The sequence below is a fragment of the Ambystoma mexicanum genome, chromosome 10 (assembly GCF_040938575.1).
Source record: "Ambystoma mexicanum isolate Mex_15411 chromosome 10, UKY_AmexF1_1, whole genome shotgun sequence".
NCBI classification, from domain to species: Eukaryota; Metazoa; Chordata; class Amphibia; order Caudata; family Ambystomatidae; genus Ambystoma; species Ambystoma mexicanum.
In genome coordinates this window covers 1274031507-1274046423 of record NC_090932.1, presented here as the reverse complement: position 1 = coordinate 1274046423, position 14917 = coordinate 1274031507, and the positions used below count along the sequence as shown (strand labels likewise).

The window sequence follows — 14917 nt, the reverse complement described above, 5'->3', positions numbered from 1 at the left end:
TCAAGGACAACTTAACTCCCCCCCTCCCCAGTACCCTAGTGTTCCTGGACCACACCAATTTGCAAAATCTAGTGTATGGAATTCTGGCAGGTCTATTATTTCAAAGAGGGAGGCGCAAAGAAAGTACTCCTCCACCCCCGATTCCTAGCTACTTCAAGAGCCTGTAGTATTGGTGAATCTGCCTATATACACCAACCACAATCTGCCTGCGAATCTTAAACTGTACAACAAGGCCAACGTGTGAGCACTCATCACACTTACGCGTTTGAAGACCGTACCCTAAACATACATCAAGGTAGGTAAAAAGATCTCAAAATGTTGGCGTACCCCAAAAAGCATCAATTTAGACACTAGACAACTTGCACAAATGCTAAAAAGCTGAAAACCACAAAGTCTGTTGGGCCCAAAAAAAAAAAAACTATATTGTGGCGGACATTGATTGGAAGTTCCCCCGAACACATCCAACTTCACGTATTGAAGCCGTGACCAGTGGTCATAATTAGTCAGATATATATATAGTGCTTTCTACAGTCGGCAAGACTGTAGAATGATTGTACATGCAGCATGTTTTGCATAAGCAACAGATCAAAATGTTCAAACTTTTTTGCAAGCATTATAGGCAGCTTTGGATAAGCTGCCTCAAAGGGGGTGATGGGATGCCTGCCCCAATTACCTCCCACCAAGACGTCGACTCAAATCTCTGGATTTAGATGGGATGCGACAAAGGCCAATCAAAGAAAAGTCGTTATCCTGGAGCAAGTTCTCTTTCCTACGTAACAATGGTCTTTGCTTTGCTGTATTTAGACTGGGTGCGACATTAGCTTTGAGAGCAGGAACATTGTTTTTATAAAAAAACATGTATGCATTGAACCTATAATACTTTATTGATTTCACCCAAAAAGGACAATATCTTAAGTAATCTTTCTGATGTCCGGGCTGGCGCCTTACCCATAGCTATGATATTGCTTGCTTGATACAGCCACATACTTTGAGAAGATTATGCTCTTATTCAGTGTCATTTATTTATGCAACAATTCAGAACCTCTTGCACAAGTTGGACTCACGCAAGAGGCATATTAGGTCCTGCACAAATATGCAAAGCGCTAGCAAAAGCCAAATGGGTTTGCTTTAGTTATGCACAAAGACAGCCATCAAACACAGGCCCATTCTCCCTGTGTAGAGACCCGTGGCTTTTGTTTTCTCCAAGAAAAGGGAAGCAAGAAAACTCTGTTTTGAAACAAGCGTGAAGGTTGTGTTGACTAAGGGCACGATAACAAGCCCAAGTCCAATTTTCATTCTTCAATGATGCATTATATCCTGTGGCTGAAGGTTTATAGTCTTGTTTGTGCGCAGTGGCAGCAATTTTATTGCTAGACAAAAAAAAAAGCAGACACCATGGTTAAAAAGGCCACCCAGTCACTGTAATGGTACCACATGCTGTTTCAGCACTCCAGAAAGGCAAAAGAGAGCCAATTGTGGCTTCACATGTAAACAAGTGAGAGAAACTCGTCTCTGAAGTCAATATTCTAGTCAATCATTGATCCATTCTGACCCCTGCCTCAGATTGGGAGCCCCATGACAACAACCCAAAACACTAGAATTTTCCTGCCGAGTGAGATAAGTTTTGTGGTATAGGCAATGGAAGAGGATAGGGCGTTAATGTGCTTGGTCATGAAGACTTTAGCATCTAGGTAGACGCCTAGTGTTTTTACTTGTTTCAAAACTGGAATAGAGGTACCATCAATATTTATGGCACAGTAGTTATCTAAGGATTTTAAGCAGGCAGGGGAGCCTACAATGAGGATCTCTTTTCTCACCGTTCAGAAAAAGGTTATGGGTAGCCATCCAGTCTTGATGATTGCGTAGAGCTTATTGATATTGGCAGTGTCTTGTTTGTGTTCCACAGTGATGGGAATCAGTATCTGGGTGTCATCTGCGAAATGTGTGTAGAGAACGCCCATATCATCAAGTGCTGCAAATAGTTTAGTGTATGTATTGTAGAGTGTATGTTAGAGGCAAGAACCTTGACACCTAGAGGTAGTGTGGTGGGATCATCATCACCGATAAAGACTCTGGAGGTGCATTCCGATCGGAATGATTTGGTCCATAGGATGGCTTCTGGGTAAGACAAAAAAAATTCCAACCAGGGCAAGGCGCAACTTCCTGTGGTCTACCAGGTCCAACAAAGCCGAGAGGTCGAGTAGGAGTAAAATGTCTATGTTGCCAGGGTCTTGGATGCTGTCCATCTGGATTTTTAGGTCTAGTAATGCTGATTCAGTACTAGGTTTAAGGCGGAAGACCAATTGCCTAGCTCCTAGCAGGTGGATTTGAGTGTAGGCTACTCGGTCAATTATCTTCAGTAGGAATGGACAGTGGTTATGGGGCGATAGTTGGAGGGTGTGGTGGCATCAAGGCAGGGCTTAAGTAGTGAGGTTACCCAGGCCGGTTTGATGCTGGACTAAGTAAAAGAGGCATTGATAAAGTCAGCGATATGGGCACTAAGGCTGGTGCACAGGGTTTGAACAGTCGGCCAGGGAAGCCATCACCTTGGAGGGTGGTGATGGTGGCCAAAACCTGCTCTTGGGATACTTTGCAGCATTGGCTCTATAAGTGTAAGGGCATACTTTTGCCAGCTAGTAATTTTCTGTTCATAATTATTTTCTCTTGTTTTGTGAGGATTGTGTGCCAGTGCATTTTGGATGGTGGTACACCAAGCTGTCTGTGTGGCGATTGCAACTGTGGGGATGGGCAATAGGGTGATTTGATTTCCCCCAGTATGGAAAATAATTCTTTAGTACTTGATGCATTAGTAACGCAGGTGTTCAGGGAGTTTGCTTTGTGAACTATCGCTGTCAATTTGTAGGTTGCTAGCTGTGGCAAGGGTTTTTTGTGAAGGTGCTCCAATCAATGCTCTTTTGTTTCGGCGTAAGACTAGGACGATTAGTCTTCCTACATGGTACTGGTCCACATTGGCGAGTCCAGTCTGGGCATTTCTCTTGACTTTCATGGAATTTGGCAGGGTTTGAAATTGCTGGGAGCCATTTAGCCCCTGGTTAAGGCCAAGGGGAGCCTGCTTAAACCAACAGCTACTGGGGGGGGGGGGGGGGGGGGGAAATGGTGCCATAAAAATCTAGTTAGATAGTTAGAAGATATTAATTATGTACGTTTGGGGGTGTAAATAAAGAATGATAAAGAACAGACTTAAGGGACATTTACATATTGAATAACATGAAATGGGATGTGCATCTTGGGCAAAGTTAGATTTGCTGCGCATGTACTAGCTCCTGGTTTCCCCCCTGCCTAACTGGTTACACCAGATACTGAGGAGCTGCTTTTTGCTCCAGGTCAACAAATCCCAATCCCTGCATTTGGTACTGGCGAAGTCATCAGAAATATGTTCTTGTATGATAAAACTGGCATATACTGATGCAGCCTCCACATACATGTAGGAGCGCAAAACATGGAACTATTTTGATACATGCACATTGTGGTCAACTCATGAAAATGTGCTGGAAAATGGTCCTGTGCAAGGTTGAGTACTTGTTATGAGTGACCCTACAAAACACACTGGCCTTTTAACCCAATTATTCACAGAAAGTAAGCCAAACGTGCATAATTTTAACCCAATATTATAAAAATGTTCAAGTGAGAACACTACTAATGATAGATGCTGTGTCATCCTTTCTAAAATAGCAATGATGCCCCTTACCCGTCGCAGCTCTCCACCAGAACACACACCCACCTCCCCATCTTTGCCAGTCTTCTCCTCCTCCCCCATCTCACGCCATATGCTCCTAGCACAAAGCCGTCCTGGAGACTCCACCCGCCCCACACCTGCTCTCCACAAGAACATCCCAACATAAAAACTGTGCCGGCAAAACCACCAATATCAAACCCATACTCAAAAAATGCTTGCTGGACCTACTCATTCCTCAGAACAAACAGCCCATTTCCAACACCTGCTTCATTGCCAAAGTTCTGTCCTTGTTCTCCCCTCTTCAATATCTACCTTAGCCCTCTCCCTGCACCCATCCAATCACTTCTCCCCTGTTACAACTATGCAGACGACACCCAGATCATCACTAAAATCCCCAAATGTCCATAAACCGCCCACACCATTTAGCCTGCCTCTCTGGTGGTGCAGATTTGTCATCCAGTGGTCCATATCAAACAGAAATCCTACCCTTCTGTGAAAAACCATGGATGCTCGCTGGACTTAAATCCATCCATCCATCTCCCAACACATAAATTTCGTTTCCAGAACCTGCTTCTTCCACCTACTCATTCACAGGCGGATATTCCCGTACCTTACTTACACAAAGCAAATGTTTGCCATCATCCGCTCTCGCTTATACTATGCAAACTGCCTTTATCTAGGCACCCTGGAATTTCAGCCCAGGAAACTCCAAAGAAACCAAAATTCTGCTGCCAGTCTCCTCATTGGCATCTCACCTAGAGAACATATTAGCCCTGGACTCAAGGGCCCTACACTGGCTCCCCCATCGGTCAATGCGCTACCTTTATTCAATTACCAATTTTCTAATCACTTTTAAGTAGTCAATAGTGCTGTGTTTCTACAAGCCGCCCTCCGTCATCTCTGGGGTTTTGCCCATTAAGTATCCTTAAGTCCCTCATGCAAATAGACCAAGAAATGCACCCATCCACACGATCTCTCCTGAGGTCAGACAAAGTGCGCCGTTATGTTAGAAGGTGGCATCATATCCCGCATCAAGGGGTCTGGGTCAATGTATGAGCCCCATCTTCAAGCCAACAGCCCCTTCCCACCCCAAATCCCTATTCCTTCATCCTACACATTCTCTAAAAGGTCTATCAATCAACAATCTAACATTGTGAATTACCATCATTTGGATCCTTTTTTGCATTATAAACGTTTGAAAAAGCAACTGGAAGACAATTTTATATATATATATATATATATATATATATATATATATATATACACACACACACACACACCTACACACACACAAACACACACCTAAAAAGATTCTATGGAAAGAATGTGCGGTTTCACCAAAATCCAAAGCCCTTCCATTATTTCATCTTTTGCATTTGAGCATACACACAAAACCATCAGATGCAATTACGACCCATGTTTTTGGACATGGGCCACAACCAAAGTTCTTACAAACATTAATCAAAACATCCACTTTTTTAAGAGACCTGCTGGTCACAATTTCCAATGAGGAGACTAGCCACTCATATGCCCCCATTTGTAATGGGAAAAATGAAGCAACAATTTTCAGTCACACAGGTGGACCACTCGAGTGGCAGGCAACACACTGGGCTATGCAGTGTTCCAGCAATGCATTAATTCCCAAAGAGGCATCACAGACTGGCAGAAGTAGTTGTTGGTTATCACCTTCAAGTTACCGCGGACATCCACACAGCTGAATGCAACGTGGGAATTGAAGTAAATTGTTGGAGACAGATTCTTGTTGAAGACTCATGCAAGATACTTGGTAGGCAATTTATGTTTTATATATAATTCTTACATGGTGCAATCCAAAGCTATGCAGTCATAGCCACAAAAGAAAAACAAGCCCAGGATAGATCAATTGCCACAAACAAGGAAAACAAAAAACACAAAAGACTAAAAATCGACTCTACAAATAGAGAAGGTTGAACATAAATTAGAAGATTAAACAGTAACAATAAGCAAGGAGGGTATGGGGATATTTTAAGTGCATTTATAAAAAATTATCAGGCTAGAAAGACAGAAGGTACAGCATTCAGGGCACAAGGCGCTGCAATAGGAAAAAAAACTGCCCAGAATAATGACCATGTCACACATGTTATACACCCAAAGCTACATGTAAGCTTTAACCGTAGCTTTAACTGCAGTTGCTAAATGGACAAACCAAGTGAGCCTCTTACCACGTGCCATGGTGATGGCTGCCACTATCTGATCCTGACCCTGAGGGCAGTTAGATGAGGGAGGAACACGGGGGTGGGAGGGGAGAAGACAGATGAGACATGGTATACCCTTTTCCTTTTAGGGATACCCCCTCCATTCCACAGGCCTTGGTGGCATATTGTGATGATTCCCTTCAATCATCCATAAGACACCAAGAACTGCCTACAACTCCCATTCACCTAAAATTACTGGGGCGAAGTGGCTGAAAAGAGTAATGCAGATCACCAGGGACGAGAAGCACCATAGACGCGCTAGTGTTTGTGAGCGTGTGAAAAGTGCCAGGACATTTAAATGCTTTACCCAGCATGGAGTGAGACCACTGCCTGGGGAAGGCATCCCTCTCAGTGTTGACCGCGGGAATGTAAGGATGTGAAGACGACCATGGAACCGACCAGCTAGGAAGGCAAGAGACAGGACTGCTGAGGCCGGTTTGTTGTGCTGAGAACACAAAAAGGGAAGGAAGAAGCAGCTCCCTAGCAGCCATGGGAACCTGGACACAGCCTGACCGCCATCTGAAGGCGATGCGAGAGCCCAGAGGAAAACAGGAGCTGCGAAGAACAAAGAAGCTGTATGGTGAAGCCTGGGAGCCCTCGAGGTGGAGGCAGGACACCAGAGTGCTGCCTCCTGTCTACCACGAAGAAACCAAAGGATGCCACCAGTGAATCTTAGAGAGAATAGGACACTGCTGATTCGGCAACGCTGCCAAAGATAGACAAAACATGCATGAAGTGCATGAGAAGGAATATGAAGACCAATATTACCCAAAAAGGGTTTACCGAAAGAATGTGAAAGAAAAGCAAGTTTACAATTGTATAAAACAAAATCAGACAGCCTGGCAGAAGCAATCTGGCAGGAAAATACAGCAGGTAAAAAAGCAAAGTTACACAAAGTGGAAAAGAACTTGTCAGGGGACCACACCAGGTATCCAGCGAAGTTGGGAAATGCATCCAAGTTGGTTGCTGTATACAAGTATTTTGTTGAAGAGCCCCAAGGAAGATTCATGCCCTCAGGAGTTGTGTCTTGAAGAGAAACCTGGGGAAAGAGTTATCCCCTGGTACTGTGAACTTTATCCATTTCAGACATATGTAGAGCAGGGATAGCAAGGCCTTTTCCGACCCCCTTTTTAAGTTGAATAAAATATAGCCAAAATTATAAGCTCACTGTGTCCGTGCCTTATTCCTGGCTCCTCACACAAGGGGAACTCTGCTCATTCGTGCAGTGTCACTACTATCACTTCAATCTTTCTCCTTACCTTCGGATATCACAAAACATTAACAGCTGGATGGCTCTCAGCTGCCTTATGCTAAACTCCTTTCTCACAGCCACCAACACTCGCTCCACCTACTCCCAGTGCATAAGCCCAATTATGACAACCTTAAGGACCTCTTTGCAAGCAGTCTTTAAATCTCTGATAGCCCAATTCTGCTTGTTGGTGTCCCATTTGGATGTTTGTCATAGGAGGTTTTGACCAGCCCGCCCAGGGTTTTTTAAAGGATAGTTCCGGGACTTTTTTTTTATTGTTCCTATGGTTCGGCCATGTGTTTTTAAGCATAAATCGGTAGATCGTAGAAAACTTTCCTATGGACCTTACCCGACTTTTCGTCCATTAACGCACTCGAAAACATCCGCCATTTTATGATAATCCTATCATTTCCCCCCATCGCCCTGGCTCACCTGCTTTTGCGGCACTAAATCAAATCCCCCGCCCCTGAGCCTGACATCAGCAGACGCGTACCGCCCATTTCCCGTTTCGTGTCAACAATCGCTGCGCCTCAGCTAATGAAGTGTCGCCATGGAAATGGCAGGACGCCTCTTTCCTCAATAAGTATAAACAGACCGTTTCACAACACACAGCAGCAGATTTTCGAATCCATTCCTCTCTCTCCGTTACTTTGAGTATTCTGTGACTCGTTTCTGTGCTCTGGTCAGCTACCTTCGTTGATTGTAGCCCGTGTGAACAGATACCAGTACCCTCCCTGTCAACCCCTGCACTGGGGGACAGTCTCAGTATCCTACAGCCCCCCCTTGACGTATAAAACCCAGTTGCACTGTCCTAGCTACGAAATAATTTCCAGACCTAATATATAAAATGAATAATTTTAATAAAGATCTGATGGTGAGACTAATTTCCCTTTTTTATGTTTTTCAAATAGATACATCGTCCATTATTGTCTGTGTCACGAGTACCAGACACCGGCGGATGGCTTCTATAATCGCCATTTGCTTCTCCACGTGAACAACGTTAGCACCCTGACCATTTTGTGGGACGATCGCCAAGTACAAGTATGCCCTTACGCGGTACTAACGGCTAGATGCAACATACAGACCGTTGTGGTGGCCTAGTGCCTCGTTGTTGGAACAGCCATGCGATTATCAGTGCGACCGAAGAGCTTATTTTATCGTAAACCAACACCCTGTCTACTGCACACGAACATCGCTTGCCTCAAGACTAAATATTTTGGATCGAGAGCAAATAAAAATTCAGTGATCTAAGACCCTGTGTACAGCAAAGGAACATCGTGTGCCTCGAAACGAACTTTTCGGAACGTGAGCAAATAAAAATGCAAATCGCTGAATATTCTCAAAACATTTGATGTCAAATAAATGTACTTTGCCAAATGTACAATCTTGCCGTTTGCTTTTAAACCACTGTTTCATATTCCGAATTGTGGCGCTGTATTGTGAGATGATCTAAGACCCTGTGTACAGCAAAGGAACATCGTGTGCCTCGAAACGAACTTTTTGGAACGTGAGCAAATAAAAATGCTAATCGCTGAATATTCTCAAAACATTTGATGTCAAATAAATGTACTTTACCAAATTTACAATCTTGCGGTTTAATTTAAAAGTACAGTTTCATATTCCCAATTGTGGCGCGCTGTGTTGTTTGAGCTCATCTGTGTTGATTTCCTGGTTCTGTGTGGAGTCGCGTAGAAGACGCCTGGGAGCGTTTACCTACGCAGCTCAGTCACGTCATGGATAGAGGCGGGGAATATGAATGTTTTGATCAAGTCTGTTTCAGGGGCGGGGGATTTGATTTAGTGCCGCAAAAGCAGGTGAGCCAGGGTGATGGGGGGGAAATGATAGGATTATCATAAAATGGCGGATGTTTTCGAGTGCGTTAATGGACGAAAAGTCGGGTAAGGTCCATAGGAAAGTTTTCTACGATCTACCGATTTATGCTTAAAAACATATGGCCGAACCATAGGAACAATAAAAAAAAGTCCCGGAACTATCCTTTAAATACAAAATATAATTACACCCCAATTAATTCATCCAGTGGAAGGGCATACATTAACAGACGGTTGTAGTAATTAAGCAGCACAGTCAAATTACAATATAGATAATCTGTTTCAACAGATGTCACCCTGATGAAGACATGGCATTAATTAGTTGTATATGTTTAAACAGTTTAGTGGTGGTCTTGTTGTAGTGAAAAACATTGATTTAAAATTAAAGGGGGTGGGGGGCTTTTCTGCAAGTCAATACAGGTTGATTATAATGTGTCATTATGTGAATGTATACATTTGATTTTTGAATGTGGAAATGCATGTTACAACATGTACATATATGAAATTGCACTCGATTGTAAAAGTGAGGAAAGATGCACATTGAATGTTGCGATCCTTGTGTAAATATGAAATGTTTGATGAGGTTGTGTGTATTTAAATTCGAAAGATACAGGAATGCTCAGTGTCATATGTATGCCGCTATGTATAAATACAATAACTTATCATAAATACGTGTATCGGATTTCTGTATGTACAATTAGTTCCCAGGCTTCATGTGGGTTAAGGGACATCTACCTTCAGAATTTAGCTATCGCGTCCTTGGCACTTAAAGGGTTAATAAAGCCTTACCATTAAACATTGCACGCAAATTACCTATCAGTGGATCTGTAAACCCGCTACTGGTGTAATAAAAAAGGTTTCAAGCAGGTCTACCCCCGCCACCCAATTCATAAACATTAAGCAATTCCTTCACTGAAGTCCTGTTAAAAACAAGGATCGGCAAAGCCAACAGTTTTGGCTTGTGTATAAATAATAAGGCATTTGCCAGGCAGTGCTATTAGATGCCCAGGTACTCTCACTATTTTGCACCTGCTGCTGCCAATGGCCAGTTAATAACACTATTGCAGTGCTTGGCAAGTCCCTTTCCATGCCTACACAAAAAGCCCAAACTGTTGGCATTGCCAATGCTCGTTTTATGTGCACCCTGGGTTCCCAATTATAAATGCAGGACCCAAAACGTGAGCTCAAGTATCGTCTGAGAAAGGTAGTCTAGCAGGGCCTCAGGAGCCTGGCGGTGACTTTATGGCCCGTGCCACAAGGACAGTAGCAGTGCTAATAGGATGGTAGCAGATAGATGGCACAAAAAAACACTAAGAAAGCAGCATTTTATTTTAATAACTGCCAATAGTTGCATTGTAGCTTCGATTTTGACCGCATTGTGACACATTATTTGCATGCACTGCCCATCAGAGGACACAGCATATGTTGTATGCAGCACATTGCCCCACATCAGCGGTCGGCACGGCCCCATATCTACTAAACTTTGCCTGCACAACAGAAATACAGCACATTGTGCAGCACACCTGCCCACCCAGCTCATGGCACTACATTTTCAGGTTACATGATAGCAGGATAGAAGTTGCATAGCAGGTTCAGTCAGACTTTCACAATCTGGCGCAACACTCACAGCCCATCGCATTATATTAACACCTAGTGGGGAACACGGCACTGCATTATTGCGTCTTGTGACTGTAGCGATACTAGGTACGAAGAACAAGACTGGAGAAGGCCTCAGTTATAGCAAGGGAAGTGTTTCTCAAGGAAGCAAGGCTCAGCCCCAGACAGCAAATGCTGCATCAGATAGGTAAAGAATACACAATGTTTAAGAAGGCCACAGGCAGTCGCAATGTACAACTGGCTGAATAACAAAGAAAATAGCAGCAAGTGTGGTACAGGAGCAGTGCTCAGCAGCGGACACCGCAGTAACCAACCTTTTCTCTCGCCAAAGTCTGACCGTAGTAGGAAGCATAAAGCTACAAGAGGGAATAACGGCAAAGCTATAGGCTGCTGACACAGGAGTCAGTAATATCAAGTCCTTCCTAGCTAACCGTACAATAAGAGTGTTTGCCCCATTAGCCTCAGCGGACCCAATACATATCACCTGTGGCATCCCACAAGGTTCATGTGTCTCCCCCACATTGTACAATATATTTACTAAGCCACTCTTTGACAAACTTGACAGATTGGGGGTAACTTACACCAACTACGCGGACGATACGCAGATCCTCATACCACTATCTGGCAACTTTGTTGAAGTCACAGCTCTAGTAAATAAGATTTACCTCATCATTCAGGCATGGATGGCCTCACATGGCCTCTGCCTGAATGACGATAAAACAGAGATACTGATACTGGGTACCGACTCCAACCTTAAAAAACTCAGCCCCAACTACAGTGCCTTCAATATAGACGGTAATATAATCAAAGTGGCAACGGAGGTAAAAACACTAGGCTTCTACCTTGATTCCACTTTATCTTTCAAAAAACAAGTTAACGCTTTGGTTTCCTCCACAGCCTACACTTGCAAATTAATCAGGGCCTGCAGACCTTACCTGTCCACAACCAATTGTATCAGTAGCCAATGCCCTAGTAATGTCCAAACTGGATTACTGTAATGCCCTTTATGCGGGTGCCAATAAAACTGTCACTAACAAATTGCAAATATTGCAGAATAATGCTCTTAGAGCAGCCCTTGACATACCCCACAGAGCACATATCTAATATTAGGAAAGACAACCACTGGCTAAAAATCAATGACAGAGTTCTCCTTAAAACACTATCTCTCACACATAAAGGACTGAACAGCACTGCGCCCCCCTTATGCTAAGTTTTGATAAGTGTGGAGGAGGGCCGGGGGGCCCGATTAATGTGAGTTTTCTTTGCTCCACTCTTCTATTGCCTTTTAAAATTACATGAAGCTGCCACCACAACCACCAGACAAGAATGCACACTAGTAGGTTTTTCATGTGGTGTTTATTATGAAAAAAGCCAAACCATGTACATCATATGCAGCCAGATCCATATATGGTGGCGAGTCTACTGCTCCTCACCAGCATGGTGTCAGCAGCCGCCACATTTTGTGCTGTCACATAGAACAGAACGTTGAGGCTCGGTTTCCCTTATAACCGAGATGGGTAACCACACATGGATAACTTGTTTTTGCATTGCAGCCACATGGAATAGCAATTTCACTACATGAATGTCTAGATAGTCATCTTGCTGGCAACAGCAGTCATGCTCAGAAGACACCATGGCCCCAGAAAACACTCACAAGGAATGCCAGCGCATACTTCATTTGGCAAATCCTCGCGCACAGTAAACACCCACAGCACTCACTGTAAACACAACAGGGCTCAATGGCATCTCTGCCCTATGGGCATGCCGGGTGGACTCACCTATGGCCCATCAAAGCCCAGTATGGGAATTCTATTTGACCATGCCCCAATGCTATAATAACCACGTTCATGGCAAAGTATGTACTGTGTGTGCCCAATACGGAGACTGCCTTCAGCCTTGCTCTGGACGTAGTGACTACCTGCATACATCATCCATCAGCGTGTGTGCAAAATGTAACAATATGAGAGGTTTTCTTTTCACATCAGACCCCAAAACACTGCCATTGCTCTTCCAACAATAATCCTCCGAGTGGGCTTAGTAGCTTTGTAAAGTTTCATGCAGGGCAATCCAATTAAGATAAAAATAAAAAGGAAAGTGTTTCACCCACAGTCCCCCTTAATGCACCAAGTAGGGTTGACCGGTTTGTAAAGTTTTACACAGTTCCACTTACGTCACCCCCCCAACTTCTACCTCGCGCCTACAGCCATCCTCCCGAACGTCAAACAAAATGTACTGTCATACGTCAAAGTTTAACTACATCTTGTAGCTGTATAACATTCACTCTGTCGTTGCCAAAACAAAAGCCTGTAGATAAGTGTTGTCAGTTATATCACCGGCAACAAGTTTAATTTCGACCCGTTACATGGGACCGAGCCTGTATATTTAAGCCTTTTTCAGTTCGTTTCCAAAATATGCTTCAATATCCTTAGCTATGAGGTTCTGATCCTTTGGTAGGATTCCTTTTCTACAGATTACTTGTAGATGTCACCAGATCCCAAATCACGGTACTGCCGGACGAAGCTCGACTGTTGAAAAATGGGTCCTCCTAACCACACACCCGTCTCCACAACCTTGCTCCAGTTTCAAAAACGTGCATTTCCTTGGTCCAAGACCTAAATCTCAAAAGAACAGCCGTCAGCTTCTAAAGCACCACTAACATACCAATATCTTCCAGACTAGAAATGCCTACCAGATATTTACTGCCAGTGCGCATGCGTCAAAATGACGAGAATCTACTGCTCGATTTAGAAATCGAAACCGGTTATGTAATCTGTGTTCCACGGTCATTGCCGATAATCAGTACCTACTAGGGGCATTAATTACATGGCTCGACGGATTTCTCGTCACCATCCGTCTTCTACCGGGCACGAAGTAATGTCTACAGATATTAAACAGAACGTACACTTCAGGAGAAGAGTGCAGTCCGTTTAGGTCCCACGAAATACGGGCATGAAACATACCAATCTGCTTGCAACCATAGTTTGTTTTCTCTTCAAACCAAATTATCTTTAGGACATCCAACAAAACCTTGAAATGAGTTAATAGGCCCGCAGCCTGCTTGTCTGACGCAAGCACTTATAAAGTGTAATTGGAAGGGCGTGATAGTAAACATGGAGTTTGCATTTTAAACAAAAGTTCCTCGCTGGGTTCAGCATTTCAATTCGGAGACAGAAGCATTAATGGACAGAATGGTCCAATGTTAAAGGGTTATTTCACGGCTATAATATACACACACAAAAAATACTGTTTTCATCCGCTAGAACATGATTTTGACCGGAAGCACAATGTCGTTTTAGCTGGTTGGAGGAGGTTTCATAAAAAAAAAGCAAGGTCGAATAATAAACTATATTCATATATTTTAAAAAATCGCCGTTATTATGCCAGAAATTGCCAGCACTGCGGGGTTTGCTAACCGCATCATGAATAACCCTTAATACCAAGTGCTGTTCCTAGGATACAGCCACTCTACAACTACACGGCGCAGAATGACTACTACGTGCTACCACCGGTCGTGATGCATCCTAACTCTTCAACCGCGCCCGAAGCTTGCCAGCATCTCAGTCTTCACCCAACGAACCAGAGTCCGCTCCACTACCCGGCAACCGTCTAGCAGCCATCTTGTGCTCCACTCCACGTGCTTCTCCCAGGCCGTGATATGGAAGGGGATTGGGGAATTATACACTAGCTCCGGAAAAAAAACGGGACGGCCTAGATCAGAGAGCAACCATTCACAGACGTGAAGGCCAGGCCGTCGGTGGAACATGCAGGTACTACCCGAAGAACAAGCCCGTAGCCTAGTGTTATCTCGGCGAACAGATCCCAGGTAAAACAGCATTACACCACGGGCACGAGCCCAGTTGATTAAGCTCCGAGGGGTGCACAAACATTTGGGGGGAAACACGAGCGAGACAGCAGTCGTTACTCACCGGTGGACGCCATCTTTGAGTCTCGTAGTTTTTCTCCGTCCTCCTAACGTCTGCTCTGAGAATGCGCGCAGCTCACGCAGGCGTACACCTCTCACGCAAGACGAGACCAATATTTGCTGGGAGAAGGGAGAACGGACTAGACCAATCGACAACTGGTATGGGGGGGTCACATCGCAATGTATGCCTTTGTCTCTTTTTAGGGTGCCCTAGTTCGGGGGTGGTGGTTGGAGGGTGAAGTATGTGGTGGTCAGCTGGTAAAACCATACATTGGTTCAGTCCTACACAGTCAGGGATTACGTTCGAATAACCTTAGCCAGGTATGAAACGCACTGTGTTTACTAGAAGAAATGGAAGCTTCAATCTCG

General features: G+C 44.1%; 1 protein-coding gene across 4 annotated transcripts in view; it reads right to left on the bottom strand.

The window, feature by feature from the left end:
• Nucleotides 1-14644, bottom strand: part of EWSR1 (EWS RNA binding protein 1) — a 360583-nt gene extending 345939 nt beyond the window's left edge. The window contains exon 1 of one of the 4 annotated variants that reach the window (XM_069619263.1): nt 14553-14644. In XM_069619263.1, coding sequence (XP_069475364.1) covers nt 14553-14565 — 13 coding nt within the window. In that variant the 5' untranslated portion in view covers nt 14566-14644. Of the gene's footprint in view, nt 1-14203; nt 14264-14552 lie in introns of those variants that run through there. The other 3 variants (XM_069619264.1, XM_069619261.1, XM_069619262.1) reach the window with 3 other exon arrangements.
• Between the last annotated feature and the right edge of the window lie 273 nt (nt 14645-14917).